Source organism: Lithobates pipiens, unplaced genomic scaffold (assembly GCF_037356315.1).
Source record: "Lithobates pipiens isolate NorthernLeopardFrog02 unplaced genomic scaffold, aLitPip1_a1.2 Scaffold_22, whole genome shotgun sequence".
Taxonomy (NCBI): Eukaryota; Metazoa; Chordata; class Amphibia; order Anura; family Ranidae; genus Lithobates; species Lithobates pipiens.
In genome coordinates, this window is record NW_027507784.1 from 85,737,446 (window position 1) to 85,754,027 (window position 16,582).

At 40.8% G+C, this 16,582-nt stretch overlaps 1 protein-coding gene across 2 annotated transcripts in view; it reads right to left on the minus strand.

Annotated features, from left to right (window-relative positions):
- Positions 1 to 393: 393 nt before the first annotated feature.
- ASIC4 (acid sensing ion channel subunit family member 4) overlaps positions 394 to 16,582 on the minus strand; it is a 471,815-nt gene continuing 455,626 nt past the window's right edge. For both annotated transcript variants that reach the window (XM_077447836.1, XM_077447837.1), the window contains exons 8-10: positions 16,010 to 16,089; positions 7,679 to 7,783; positions 394 to 5,236 (exon numbers count right to left, since the gene is read on the minus strand). In XM_077447836.1, the coding sequence (XP_077303962.1) occupies positions 5,123 to 5,236; positions 7,679 to 7,783; positions 16,010 to 16,089 (299 nt within the window). In that variant the 3' untranslated portion in view covers positions 394 to 5,122. The remainder of the gene's footprint in view (positions 5,237 to 7,678; positions 7,784 to 16,009; positions 16,090 to 16,582) is intronic.

The following is a 16,582-nucleotide window of genomic DNA, read 5'->3' on the forward strand; positions in this document are numbered from 1 at the left end:
AGAGAGCCAGAGCATTGTGTGTATAAGGGATGTAAAATTCATGTTAGTGGCCTGCAGGATTCAAAATTGTGAATTTAGTGATTCGTGAGGTCAGAAAGGTTGGCGGCCACTGCCCAAGAACCCTCTTAAGCCACAGAAAAGAGAAAACGCTTTGGGCCTGGCTGTGTGTGCACTAGAAATTGGGGGACGGAATCTACCTGTTATCCGTGGCTCTTTCGGGGGTTCGCTACATTATTTTACATTAGTGATTTGCGACATGCAAACTTGGGATCCACCTTGTGACATTCCTGTGTTTGCAATGGACAGGCATAGAGAACATGAGAGAAACGCAGACACATGAAAGCAAACTTCTAACACATAATATTCCTTTTGTTGAAATGCAAACGAGAAAAGTCAACACTTAAAAATACTTTTTATTTTATAGTTTTTAACATTAAAATAATGGACGATCAGAATGAGTCTTTGCCTTAGCTGCAGTCATAACATGGACAGACGGCTACACCCCAAGAAAGACCGCATCGTGACCGAAGAAACATTTGACCTTTACCTTGCACCCAAAATGTGCTCTGCTTCCTCTTAAAGGAGTTGTGTAGGCAAATATAAAAAAACATTCTCAGAGTATTGCTGAGGGTTAACAGTATATGGCAAAAGGTGTGTCATTTTTTATTTTTTTTTGACGGTCACTGACATCGCATCCTGTTATCGTTGCCTTCAAGCCGTGACACAGTGGGACACCATTAAAGTGATACTAAACACACACTGTTTAATTTACATTGTCCCTTCTATTTCTGTATGTGGATGATGGCACTGTAATTATTTTAATTTTAAAAAAAAATAATCTAAGTACCCTTTTCCTAATTAATACAAAGCTGTCACATGACCCAGCTCTCTCCCAGCCTGTCTGCAGGGAAACAAAAGCAGGAGGAGCTTCTAGTCCTCTGCTACTGGTCAAAAAACAATCTTCGGAATACAGAGTAAAAAATAAATAATATCATTATGCTGCTTTATATCGTCATACAAATATATATTTAAAATCAAATCTTTATTATTTTGTGGAAATAACATGGTGTGGGCGGATTTCTGCCAGTCACGGGCTGAATGACACCCCTCCAGCCTGTGTCTTAGAAAAAGAGGGAGGTGAAGCCACCATTAATCTACATGTAATATCCCACCCCCATTGTGTTTAGCTGGGTAGTGGGCATGAAGGAGAAGAGAGTGGGTTGGCATTTACCACTGTGTATACACCCACATGTGTGACTCTATAGTCACATGGGCTGCACAGATGTGATAGGGAGGGATAGAAACTCACTGAAAACTGAGCATGTGCAGAGTTGCCACTACGGCTGCAAAATCCCTAGCAGAATTGGGGACATGAACAGAAGGTGGGGATAGAGAGCCGAAGGATCAATCTGTGTTTTTTTTTTTTTCAGAATACAGAAAATGAATCTTATAGTGAATGAGTGATTATGAACAGCATGTAATACACCATTTTATTGATAGTTTGTTTTTTATGATGTGGGTTTAGTTACACTTTAAGGGGACACTGCAGAAAGATATTTCAGACTATGGTGAGAAGTGAGTCAAACAGGGGGCAGCAGTATCTCCAAATAGCAGATGACATGCCCCCTGTTCATTCTGAGTTTTTCCCTTGCTCACAGCACTTCAGCAGAATGCATTATCGACTATTTTATCTCTCTGCCAAAGCTCACATACTCCCCCATTTGCTTCTAGCATTCTACAATACCCATTGTCAGAAAATAAAAATAAAAATGGAAGATATAATTCTATTTAGCCTGTCACAACCCCTTTAAAGGGGAAATAACGGTTTCAGGAAAGTACCACCTGGATACATGGAAAACACATCAAAAATACATTAATGTCTCGGGAAATAATATCATTGGTTACCATAAATTATTTTCTCTGGATTACATGTGATGTATTTCTTTGTCCCAAATACATTACCTATCTGGGAAACTTTGTTCACAACACTGCTAGAAGATCAAGATAGAAATAATGTATTAACACCATTATTTATCATACAAACCTGTCCAAAGGAGGACTGGCCACCAAAAAAATATAAATATATAAATAGTTCTGACATTTGGATAATGATGATAGTTGAAAATAAATAACAATGTCATTATTTGGATGGCTGTAATGTTTAGCGATATGCTTTGTTATAAATGATGATGACTATACAGTTCTGTAATATATTTCTGTACATCTTCCAAGAATATACTTTAGAAAGTTTTAGAAGTTTTGGAGTTACTTAAGTCATGTAAAAAAAAGGTTCTATCTATACATGTGGAATTATTTTATTCTCAGTGGGTTTCCTTTGCTGTACAGTTTATCTCCAACCAATGAGAGATATCCCTCCTCTTTAATTATCTTGTGATTTGTGGTGTGCAACCTCTACATGTTCCTTACTAAGATTCATATTTATGTTGTTCCAAATAGACATTAGGGTCCCATGAAATCTCGGTTAACTGTTCTCAATATTGTCCTACCTTCAGAGGCAGTATCTAAGCTGGAGTCATAGGGAAGAATGAATCTCACCATTCTTCATATGGCTGTTCCACCAAATGTCCAATCACTACTTACCTCTCTGTCTGGTGGCTGCCCTTTACTCACGATCCAGTTCTTTACTGAGCATTCACTCTACCTGCAGTCATCAGTATGTCTTGATCATGGTTTCTTCAACCATTTTTGTCTGTGTTCTTCTTATAGCTTGTCTTTGAAGGGACCCATTTACAGGATGGGACCCAAACTATAACCTTCTTTTCTTCAGTGAATAATATCACTGACTGCAATGTGTGACCCATTTATAGTCTGGCACCATTCTTCCTATGGCTGCTCCACCAAAAGTCAAGGGCCTCATACAATATCACTCCTTACCACTCTATCTGGGCTGCCCCTTACTCATGGTCTGGCACCATTATTCCTATGGATGCTCCAAAAAAAAACATGGACCTCATACGATATCACTATTTACCTCCCTGTCTGGTGGCTGCCCCTTACCCACTGTTTAGGTCATTACTGAGCCTTCAGTCTACCTGCAGTCATCAGTATGTCTCGATCGTGGTTTCTTCAGCCATTTCTGTTTGCGTTCCTCTTGTAGCTTGTCTCTGTAGGGACCTATTTACGGCATGGGACCTCAACTATAACCTTCTTTTCTTCAGTGAATAATATCACTGACTGCAATGTGTTACCCATTTATAGTCTGGCACCATTCTTCCTATGGCCGTTCCACCAAAAGTCAAGGACCTCATACAATATCATTCCTTACCTCTCTATCTGGGCTGCCCCTTACCCACTGTCTGGGTCTTTACTGAGCATTCACTCCACCAGCTGTCATTAGTATATCTTGATGGTGGGTTCTTCAATCATGTGTGTGTTCCTCTTGCAGCCTGTCTTTTGAGGGATCCATTTATGATATGGAAACTCAACTACAACTTTCTTGTTTTCAGTATAAAATATCACTGACTGCAATGTGTGACCCATTTCTAGTCTGGCACCATTCTTCTTATGGCTGCTCCACCAAAAGTCAAGGACCTCATAAAATATCACTCCTTACCACTCTATCTGGGCTGCCCCTTACCCACTGTCTAGGTCTTTACTGAGTATTCACTCCTCCAGTCTATGTCTTGATGGTGGTTTCGTCAATCATTTCTGTGTGTGTGTTCCTCTTGCAGCTTGTCATGGAACCTCAACTACAACCTTGTTGTGTTCAGTGAATAATATCACAGACTGTAATATGTGACCCATCTATAGTCTAGCAGCCAAGAGATTTTAATTATTTACAGCTATGGTGGGTGTATTTCTGACCTTGATGACCCGTTTTATTTTGGAAAATGACCATTGTATGGGCTTTCCTATCTTTGCCTTGAACAACTGTATAGTTCATCTAAGTGTTTCAAATCTTTTACATATTTAGTTTTGTAAAGGACTGACTCATCTGACAATTCTTGTTAATTAAGTCTTACATTAATGGTTGATATGCTACTATTGAGGTGTAAGTATGGCCTTCTCCAACAACCTTGCAATCTCCAATGTCAACTCCTCTACTGAAAACTGAGATTTCCTGTTAGTTTCCTTTACATGCATTCCACAATCCCATTTTCCAGCTTTAGTTCAGCGTTTTATAGGGCTCTTCTATAGGGCCCATCCACCAATTGCCCTGTCAATTTAATTTCCACCATACATAATGGTCATATTTTTAAAGTTAGTTTTGTCTCAGACTTAGTAGACCAAGCTAAGACATGCGCAACATGACCCTATTATGGAGAGACCGTCTAAACCGACAATGTTCTTTGATATTTGCATGAAAGGCACTCCAAAACTGATGGATAACACTGGTGTCCTAAGGGTCATACCAGTAAGTCCAACCAACAAAGAGTGCTTTCCAGACTGAAATGCCTTTGTTTGACATACAATGTAAGAAGGATACTGCGCTTTCATCCTGTTTTGTCCTGGTTTGGCAAAACTCTGAGTAATTAATTGGTGACCTGTGCTTTGAATGATGAGTTAGACATATCTATGTCATTGTGCCTATGGATTCATCCAGTGCTGTAATTATGACAACACCCTTTAAAACAAAAGTATTTTTATAAACATCAGATGATATTGTTGACTGTGCTGATTGATAAGTGTACCTATTAACCAAATCAATAATCTTAGACCCATCTTCCAAGATCTCCTCCAGCCAATCTGGCTTTGAATTGTCCTCCACCAATAACCTCATCCCATTTCTGATTTTTTATTTTATTTTGGTGTTCTCCTTGATAATTTAGCTGCTCCTCTATAGCAGATGTTATACTTGAAAAAAAGATAAAATAATGGCCATATATGAAGCCTACATAGCAACAGATGAGTGACTGCCCTTATATCGCAATCGCATTGTGGACTCCCATTTGACTTGAGAAAGAGAAGGGAAACTAAGGTTCTCGTACATCTGCACCTCCTAAGGTCTTCTTGTAGGTGTGTCCTTATAAAAAATGTAGTCCATCCAAATGTTGGCAGCCTAAGAAGTCACTGAGAGGCAGGCTACGATTCAGAAATAGTGTGTTTTTCTCCATCAAGGAAACGATTTGGTTCTGTCAGGTATAACCACACAATTTTGCCTCTAGCAAGCAAAGTCTTCAAATACCCCATGATGTGTGTAATGTCGATGATGGTTTGGAAGCATTGTAGTGGCATAGGCTCCTTCTGGATGTCGTCCACGGACCTCACTTGAGCTCTAAATTGAAGAAAAAAGACAAAGAGGAACTGTATATATAGCTGTCAACTGTTCCCGATTATCCAGACACCATCCAATGTTTTGGAGTTTTGTCTCCGGAAGTGACTCTGGTTGTATTTACAATAAGTGGCCTGTTATGAGTATATTTAATTAATATCTTACTGTCTGTAAGATCTAGGCTTGTTTTTGTTCATATTTTTAAAACTACAAAAGTTGCGTTTTTATAATGTGCCATAAGGATCCCATGGCCTGGCACTGAATGTATGCAGAAGTTCCTTTAGTTAAGAAGAAAAACTAAGCTTTTGTTGTACCTTTAAGTTTGACTTGATATCCTTTATTAGCTAACCTATCGTATTAAAGATATAACCTTTCAGAATGTCATAGATCCCTTCTTCAGGATTTATATAGTTATATTGTACTTGTAGTTCAGAATATCCCCTGAAGTTTTTAATATGTTGAGGATGATGCTGTTGTAGCTGGGTGCTCACCCTGCTTGTTTGCTCCAAGAAAACCAAAGGAGCGGACTGTATGTGCAGTTTCCTCCCACTTGCCACCCTCCAACATTGTGTTGTTTTCATAGGTCATGTGACACAAAAGCCGCATCAAAAACGTAACATGGGTGCGTTATTGATGCGTTCTTGCTGCGTTCAATGCATTTCAACAGGGAGGTGCGTTTTTGGTGCATTTTTTTTAACTGATCAAAAATGCAGCAGGCAAGATTTTTAACACCAGAACGGAAGTGCAAAGGACCAGTGTAAAGACCTAGATAGAATTTAAAGGGATGCATTTTTCCTAAACTTTTCTTGTGCCGATAATGTCCGACAATAAATTCTTATTCATTTAATATATTCATGAAATTAAATAAAAAGTTGAATATAGTACAATTATATATAAAAAAATATTTTTAAAACTATAATTTTCGGTTTTGGCTCCTGGGCAAAGATTTGCTTGATCATAATATTATTAGGCAGTAGAGAGAGGATGGATCTGGATCTGGATGATCAAGCAAATCTTTGCCCGGGAGCCACTAAGGAAGAGAAAGTGACTGCACGGTTGTCCATTGATGCACCATCTGACCCGTGGGGGTCTTCCTGGAAGGTGAGAGGCTTGTACAACTGGGGGAGGATTCTGAATATATTCATAGTAGTATATTAGACCTTGAATCACCAGACTACTTGATGCATTTTAATTATTGAAATATGGTTATGTTTAATCAATTTAATTGAATAACAATAAGAAGATGTGATGCACTTTATACACTGGACGTCTGGTCCGTGAATTAATACAGCGTATAGAAAAGAAGGGGACCATAGCATAATTCCATAATGCAGGACAATTAAAAAAAAACATTTTGGTACTGACAAACATTGGTAGATTAAAAACATGTAAAAGATGCCGGCCGTCACATATAGGAGCCCTTCCTCCTTCAAATCGACGCGGTGACGTCATTGCACTCCCTCCCAGATGTGTTTCGTCACACGCAGACATTTTCAATGGTGGAAAACATCTGCGTATGACGAAGCGCATCTAGGAGGGCGTGCAATGACGTCACCGTGTCGTTTTGAAGGAGGAATGGCTTCTATATGTGCCGGCCAGCATCTTTTACATGTTTTTAATCTACCGATGTTTGTAAGTACCAACATTTTTTTTTATAAATTGTCCTGCATTACGGAATTATGCTATCGTCCCCTTCCTTTCTATATGCTGTATGAATTCACAGACTGTTCTATGGAAAGAGCCTAGCATCCCGCATTATCTGTGAGAGGCATCCCCTGGGTCTTCCATTCAGATGTCAGTGGACGTGGCTGGGTTATAGCCGAATGCTGTTTTGGGCTTGCCCTCTGGTAAGCGGCTTTCCATATGGTGGTAGCTCTCCTCACTCAATTTGTGAATCACAGTGATGTTTTTATTCTACCATATATTTGGACATATGTTTTATTTAGAGACTGTAATGGTTCATTTCACTGCGTCTGACACCTAATTTGGATGATATTTACCCTCCGGTCTGCTGGGCCTGGTTGGACTCATTGTTGGCGCAGTTTTTCTATTAATATTTTTACACAATGTGGAGCAGGGGTCTCCAATCTTTCTAAAGAAAGGGCCAGTTTACTATCCTTCAGGCTTTAGGGGTCTGGACTGTACCCAGTGGGAGTAAATAACGCCAGATCTTTGATATTAGGGAGAGGAACGGTGCCCCATTGTTAGCGTAAGTGGAAGGAATAGTGCCCCATTGTTGGTGTCAATGGCAGGGATAATGCCTCAAGGGCCGGATAAAGAGAAGCAAGGGGCCGCAGTTTGGAGACCACTGATGTGGAGGATTAACCCCTTAGGTTCCATGGTGAGCATAACAAGCATGCTTTACTGCATATACAGACTGATTTTACTGTTGTGGGTTTAGTAACACTATAAAAGCATGGCAGGCCTGCCCCAATAGATTTTTACCTGGTCATTCAGATCATCCATAACAAGTGTTGAAATGTTCTCCGTGGGTTTTCTTACGGGGGATGGTTTGCGTTTTACTAGTCTGTTCACTTTGTCTCGCATCACCTGAAAACAAGGCAGTAGAAGGAAACAATCAATTTATGTTGCTTTTCTTGTGTGCAGAATTAACACCTAAGTGTAGTCAAAATAGAAAACAAAAACAAAAAATCAGCTTAACCTCCCTGGTGGTATGATTATTTCAGATTTTTGATGCTCAAAGGGGTACAATGTTTTGCATGGAAATTTGGCGTTTTATATTGTAGGCCTGTAATTCTTAGGAATAACTCATTTAAATCTGTCCAAACAAGAGTCTAGTAGACATCCTGGGTATGATAAAGTTTGAAACACAAAATCATAAATTATAATATAATAAATAACTATAACAAATAATAATATAATAATAATAAAAATGATTCAATAATGTAATCAAATCAATCAAAAACACTGAAATTTGCTCAGTTGCAGAATTGTCGCTGTCATTACTTTCAGTGCCTGATGACGGATTTCCCCACAAATCGCTATCGCTCAATTCTGCGAGTGATTCTAATTTATTATCGCTGTTTTCTAGCTGGTCTAAAACCGTTTTTGACGTAAAGGGACACTTTTTGGTTGCTATGGACAATCTCCAGTTTCCAGGCAGAAAGAACAGTATATATAATATAAAACTGCATGCAGGGCATTGGACAAACCACTAGGGACAAAGGGGATGTGAAATAAATTTGATATAGTGATGTAATCTGTAAAATTACAGTGTACTGTATGTATTGTGTGTTTTTTACTTTTTGAATTTGGCGCGTTCTCCGTCCCTGTGCGTCGCAACGCTCACAGGGAACAGAGCTCGGCACTGTGATAGATCCGGAGGAGGACACGGCTCGCACACACAGCAGGAGGACATTGCAGGATCCTGGGGACAAGGTAAATAACTTTGCCTGGATCCTGTGATGCGATCCTGAGTGGGACTTGCGGTTACCGCTTTTGGTACTGAAAATTCACCCCAAGCCACACTCGGGAATACCACTAAGGAGGATAAGGGATGTGACTTACTATTATTGTACTGTGTCCGTTGTGCTGCTGGCTCCTGTATTCCTTGAAACGTTCCTCCATCAATACCATCCCACCCCACACCCCAGTGCTGCAGGGTTTACTAGAAGTGAGGGAGCTGTCATTTGCACTCATCAAGAGTACCCAACAATGCCTGCCACCTCTGCCCAGCTCCTCCATTCACAGAAGCAGTACTATAGCTTCTAAGAATAAAACATAATCTATGAATGGACTGGACAGACCTATCAATCATCTGCCTGTCCTCCATTCAGAGATCCTGCTTCATTCACAGTACTACCGTGTAGTACAGTAGTACCGGCTTCTACTATAAAAAATATAATCTCTGGTATCAGAACCAGGTGGCAACTGGTAAGCTTAGTCAGCCCCTGGATTCGTATATGTCTTGGATACTTAAACAAGATCTCCTTGCCACCATTCCCTACTCTGCTCCCACCCACCTGTGAGTTTTGGCTTTTCCCTTCCACCTTTGTGTCCTCTTGTTACTTTTCCCATAATATAAATACAAAACAAAATCCACCAGGGATGGTGGGAACCCTATCAGGTGTGCAAACCCAGGAACTCATTACAGAGATCTTACTGATAGAGCCCCCTAGAGCAGTGGTCATCAACCCTGTCCTCAGGGCCCACTAACAGGCCAGGTTTTATGTATTACCTTGGGGAGATGCAGACCAGAACACTGCAATCACTGAGCAGCAAATTATATCACCTGTGATGTATTTCAGTTATCTTGTTAGTGGGCCCTGATGACAGGGTTGATGACCACTGCCCTAGAGATAGAAGAGACTATCAGATGCTTAATCTTTTAGATCCAGCATCTTCCAGAACCTGAAATATTGGGTTCATTGTTCCTTTAAATACCTTAGGGCTGAGTAAGTGCCTGGACCATAAACTCTTTCCATTTATATTTCCTGGAGGCCATTATTAGTTCTTTGGAAGTTGGGTTTACAGGCTATTTGCCAGCTGGCCTGACTAGCGTAATATCCTTTAACATACAATAGCTGATGTTATGTACAACCATTTACTTTTTATTCTTCTAACATTAAACACAGCGATTGGGAGTTCTCATAAATGTGCTCCAATCATAAACTAATGTTCCTGATGAATAATAATAAATTGATCGTGAATAGCTCGCAGAAACTGTTTATTGACATTTGTTATGCTACAAGAAAATCTATTCTGCTGAGATATGACAATTGTTGGCCTGAATGGTATAATTCAGTGTTTCTCAACTCCAGTCCTCAAGGCGCCCCAACAGGTCATGTTTTCAGGATTTCCCTCAGATGAAACGGCTGTGGTAATTACTAAGGCAGTGAAACTGATCAAATCACCTGTGCAAAATAATGGAAAGCCTAAAAACATGACCTGTTGGTATAATTAATAAAAGGTTTCCATTGTATAAATTGGCCAAAAGTTTGGGACACCGTACCATCACACATTTTTGAGTTTGTTGGACAACCTATTAATATTTAGTTGGAAGGTTGGAGGAATAGTTGATTCCTCCAACCCCTTTTGTCTGTTGGTTATATGGTAGCGCTCGACCAAAGAAATTTAAGGTTGAATTGGTCTGTATAAAGGGATGGAACTCTCTTGAGGAGGTCGATCTATGGTGGAAGTACTATGTATGAAGACATGTTTGTGGTCTTAGGCTGCAACCTCTTTGGTTGCGTGGAGTACATTGTTTACAAGATAATCTATTCTGAGCAGCAGTTTGAATGTTCACGTAACTTGATAAGTAGTATAAAATGTTTATTGATTAAGATCAACTAATTTCAGGGAAAATAGCCTCCTGCTTCGTTGGGGCTTTAACCTGATGGCATTTGTTAGGTACAGGCATACCCCACTTTTAAGTACACAATGGGGTTTATTTACTAAAGCTGTAAAGTGCAAAATCAGGGTCACTTCTGCATAGAAACCAACAAGCTTCCAGGTTTTATTAGCAAAGTATATTGAACAAGCCTTATTTTTCACTTTCCAGCTTTAGTAATAAACCCCATTGTGTACTTAAAAGTGGGGTATGCCTGTAGTCTGTTTTGGGGCTTAATGAAATTGAGTGTCACCGTACCCTCATTAAGATGGTGACGGCTTACTACTATGGCTATTTTTAACCAGTTGCCGACCGCCGCACGACGATGTACGTCAACAGCATGGCACGGGCAGGCATATTGGCGTACATGTACGTCCCTTGCCTCCCGCGGGTCGGGGGCCCGATCGGGCCCCCGCCCGGTGCCTGCGGCGGTCGGTTTTCGTCCGGGAGCGATCCGGGACGAGGGGGCAGCCATTCATTCATGGCCACCCCCACGCGATTGCTCCCGACGAATAGGAATCCCCCGTGACATCACTTCCTCTCCTGTAATGTAAACACAGGAGAGGAAGTGATGTATTCTCTCCTCCGTGTCGGTATTTTTCGTTCCGACACGGAGGAGAGCGGATCGGTGAGTTGCACCAACACTCTACACACACAGTAGAACATGCCAGGCACACTTACACCCCCCCGATCACCCCCCCCAATTACCCCTGCCCCCCAGTCACAGTGACACCAATGTCATTTTTTTTTTTTTTTTTTTTGCATTGGTGTCATTTGTGACTGTAATAACTGTTAGGGCAGTTAGGGTTAGCCCCCTTTAGTTCTAATGTACCCCCCTAACCCCCCCAATAAAGGTTTAACCCCGTGATCACCCCCCGTCGCCAGTGTCACTAAGGCTGGGTTCACATTGCAGCGGTTTATGAGAACGAATGTGATTCGCACCGCACTGCAGTGCAAATCACATCCGATCTCTCTGCGATTCGAGTTCAGCCATTCGCCGCACCCGCCACACCCGCCGCACCCGCCGCAAATTCGCACGGGACCCTTTTTTTGGCCCGCAGCAGAATCGGATCGCATGGGTGTTCACACCATGCGATCCGAGTTTGCAGATCGCACTGCGATATGCGAACTGATCTGGGGGTGTCAGTAACATTTCACTGACACTCCCAGCAGTCCGCATAGGGCAGTGTGAACTGCCGCCGGGAGGCATGAGATGCGGGAACCCGCCGCGGATTCGCGGCGTTTCCGCATCGCTCCAGTGTGAACCCAGCCTAATAAGCGATCATTTTTCTGATCGCCGTATTAGTGTCACAGGTGACGCTAGTTAGGCAGGTAGGTATTTAGGTTCGCCGCAGCTTTTTATAGCGCCAGGGACCCCCATATACTACCGCATAAAGCCCCCTGATTGCCCCCTAGTTAACCCTTTCACCAGTGATCACCATATAACTGTTACAGGTGACGCTGGTTGGTTAGTTATTTTTTTATAGTTTCAGGGCACCCGCCATTTATTACCTAATAAAGGTTTAACCCCCTGATCACCCGGCGGGTGTCATTTGTGACTAATAACTGTTAGGGCAGTTAGGGTTAGCCCCCTTTAGTTCTAAGGTACCCCCCTAACCCCCCCAATAAAGGTTTAACCCCGTGATCACCCCCCGTCGCCAGTGTCACTAAGGCTGGGTTCACATTGCAGCGGTTTATGAGAACGGATGTGATTCGCACCGCACTGCAGTGCAAATCACATCCGATCTCTGTGCGATTCGAGTTCAGCTATACAGATAGTATGGCTGAATTCGTGTCGCACCCGCCGCACCCGCCGCAAACTCGCACGGGACCCTTTTTTTGGTCCGCAGCAGAATCGGATCGCATGGGTGTTCACACCATGCGATCCAAGTTTGCAGATCGCACTGCGATATGCGAACTGATCTGGGGGTGTCATTAACATTTCACTGACACTCCCAGCAGTTCGCATAGGGCAGTGTGAACTGCCGCCGGGAGGCATGCGATGCGGGAACCCGCCGCGCATTCGTGGCGTTCCCGCATCGCTCCAGTGTGAACCCAGCCTAATAAGCGATCGTTTTTCTGATCGCTGTATTAGTGTCACAGGTGACGCTAGTTAGGCAGGTAGGTATTTAGGTTCGCCGCAGCTTTTTATAGCGCCAGGGACCCCCATATACTACCGCATAAAGCCCCCTGATTGCCCCCTAGTTAACCCTTTCACCAGTGATCACCATATAACTGTTACAGGTGACGCTGGTTGGTTAGTTATTTTTTTATAGTTTCAGGGCACCCGCCATTTATTACCTAGTCTCACTAGTGTACCCCTAAATTTAGGGGTGTCTACTTTCCAAAATGGGGTCATTTGGGGGGGGTTTGTGCCATCTTGGCATTTTATGGCCTTCAAAACTGTAACGCCCTTAGAAAGCCTGAAGGCGGTGCTTGGTTTTCGGGGCCCCGTACGCGGCTAGGCTCCCAAAAAGTCCCACATATGTGGTATCCCCGTACTCAGGAGAAGCAGCAGAATTTATTTTGGGGTGTCATTTCACATATGCCCATGGCATGCATGAGCAATATATCATTTAGTGACAACTTTGTGAAAAAAAAAAAAAAAAAAAAAAGTTTGTAATTTTCCCGCAACTTGTGGCAAAATATAAAATATTCCATGAACTCAACATGCCTCTCAGCAAATAGCTTGGGGTGTCTACTTTCTAAAATGGGGTCATTTGTGGGGGTTTTGTGCCATCTTGGCATTTTATGGCCTTCAAAACTGTAATAGGTAGTGAGAAGTGAACTCAAAAATTTACGCCCTTAGAAAGCCTGAAGGCGGTGCTTGGTTTTCGGGGCCCCGTACGCGGCTAGGCTCCCAAAAAGTCCCACATATGTGGTATCCCCGTACTCAGGAGAAGCAGCAGAATTTATTTTGGGGTGTCATTTCACATATGCCCATAGCATGTGTGAGCTATATATCATTTAGTGACAACTTTGTGTAAAAAAAAAAAAAAAAATTTTTTTTTTGTCATTATTCAATCGCTTGAGGCAAAAAAATAAAATATTCAATGGGCTCAACATGCCTCTTATCAATTTCCTTAGGGGGTCTACTTTCCAAAATGGGGTCATTTGGGGGGGTTTTGTACTGCCCTGCCAATTTAGCACCTCAAGAAATGAGATAGGCAGTCGTAAACTAAAAGCTGTGTAAATTCCAGAAAACGTACCTTAGTTTGTAGATGTGACAACTTTTGCGCAAACCAATAAATATACAATTATTGACTTTTTTTTTACCAAAGACATGTGGCTGAATACATTTTGGCCTAAATGTATGACTAAAATTGAGTTTATTGGATTTTTCTAATAACAAAAAGTAGAAAATATCATTTTTTTTCAAAATTTGCGGTCTTTTTACGTTTATATCGCAAAAAATAAAAATCGCAGAGGCAATCAAATACCATCAAAAGAAAGCTCTATTTGTGGGAAGAAAAGGACGCAAATTTTGTTTGGGTACAACATTGCATGACCGCGCAATTACCAGTTAAAGCAGCGCAGTGCCAAAGTGTAAAAAGACCTCTGGTCATTTACCAGCAAAATGGTCCGGTCTGAAAGTGGTTAAACAATAAACTATTTATACCAATTGTTGAGCTACCCAAACCCCTTTGTGGCTGCAACAGCCTCCATTCAGTTAAAAGAGCAATTGTGAAGTCAGGTACTGGTGTTGGATGAGAAGATCTGGCTCCCACGGGCATTGTAATTCATTCCAAAGCTGTTTGGTAGGGTTGAAGATGGATACTGATGTAGAATTGTAGGATGAGAAGACCTGGCTCCCAGGTGAAAATAGCAATTTGATAAACAGTTGCACAACTATTGTGGGGCCTAAAAAAAATCAGTAACACCTTTTTTTTATTCTATTGGTCATGTGCTTTCAAAAAATATATGGTTTTGGGAGTCTTTTACAAGCTCTAAGTGAAAAACCTCCAGATTTTTTGAGAAATTTGTTTAAGTCTTGCGTAAGTTCGATTTTCACCATTTCGCAAAAAGGCACAATTTAAAGTTCACAAATATTTGTTTATTAACTTAATACAGGTTAAGATTTTATATTTAGTAGGGCTTTATCAGGAATTTTGTAAAATTTGCTATGATTGTATCTGCTAATAATAATTTTAGTGTTATTTTAGCAAAAATTATGCTTTGATAAACATTTGCGCAAATATCACAGGGCCTTATAAATTTGTAGTACCTTTGTTTTATTTTATTGGTCAAGTGCTTTCAGAAAATATATGGTTTTATAAACTCTGAAAGCTGTAAGGGGAAAATAAAAACCTTTAGATTTTTAGAGACATTTTTGCGTATGTTCAATTTTCACCAAAAAAGGTGCAATTTAAAAATGTACAAATATGTGTTATTTATTAATTCAATACAAGTTTAGCTTTTATATTTAGTAGGAATATAGCAGCAATTTTGTAAAATTTGCGTTTTTTGTATCTGCTAATGATGATTTTAGTGTATTTTTAGCAAAAATATTGTTTTTATAAACATTTGCATAAATATTGCTGGGCTTTAAAAATCTGTAGCACTTTTTTTTTATTCTACAGGTCATGTGCTTCCAGAATGTATATGGTTTGAAGGCCTTTTACAAACTCTGAAAGCTGTAAGGGAAAAATGAAAATGTTCAGATTTATAGAGAAATTTGGATATTTACATTTTTGTGTATGTTCAATTCTCACAATTTCGCAAAAAGGTGCAATTCAAAATTTATAAATATTTAATATAAATAACTCAACACAGGTTAAGCTTTACATTTAATAGGAATTTAGCAGGAATTTTGTAACATTTGCTGTGTTTTTATCTCCTAATAATGATTTTAGTGTATTTTTGGCGAAAATATTGTTTGATAATTTATGGAAATTATGGAAAATTATAGAAAATATGGTATGGCTTGGAGGGTCTTTTACAAACCGACGGCTGTAAGGGAAAATTTTTTAAAAAGCAATGGAAAATTGCAAAAATGCTCCGGTCAGCTGAGTTTAAAAGTGGAGCACAGGGTCTGGCAACGAAAGGGTTAAAGAATATGTTAATCTCTATAGTTTGGGCACAGGTGCACTTTAAAGGTAAATTATAGTCAAACAGCGAAATACAGAGGTGTAACTTGAAACTTGTGGGTCCCGATGCAAAAGTTGACCTGGGGCCCCCCACTATTTGCTGCCCCCCCCTAAAATTTGTTTACACCAGCTGCCACTGGAGTGGCTGGTGTCAGTAGGGCAGTGGACAGTGTCGCTAAAGCAGTGGGATACATCACAATTTCTGAATATGAAAAATTCATCCGAATTTCAAATCGGAACATAACAAACCACATATAATTATTTGCAGAAGCTGATTAGCTACCATGCACAGCTGCACCAGAAAATTGCCCCCCCCAATGTGTTTCAAATAATGCTTACCTCATACAGGTAATCTAATATCTCCAGAACAGTGAGGATACTGGCCCCGATAAACAGACCCATCTGACCCCCGATGTCTCCTGATGGAGAATAAAAAAGGATTCATCAATGCAGGCCAATATTATTTCTGAACTGTCATTATTATTACGTTTGGCTTTCAGGCCAGTGGGGGGTCACATTTTTTCTGCTACAATGCATTGCACCAAAGCTAACGTTACCAGATTTTCAAAATGAACCCTAATGGCCACGCCCACGTTAAACCACACCCATATAAAAGGTCACCCCCATCTGTAGTCACACCCACAAATGCACTCCCTTGTTTTTATCCCGCCCACACAGATCTTTGGAACTACTTCTACGCGTTTCAGAGCTGTCTGCTCCTTTCTCAGACCACCAGGTAGAGACATCAGCAGGACAAGCAGCAGTGTTCTTGTGGCGATATGCCTGTGATCTGTTTACCTAATGAGTTGCCAGTTGCATTTTATTAAAGTGGATGTTTTTAATGCTACACTTAGTTGGCGCCCCTCTTTTCCTTTTTGGAACTGGGAGCGGACAACATAATCAGATTTCAAA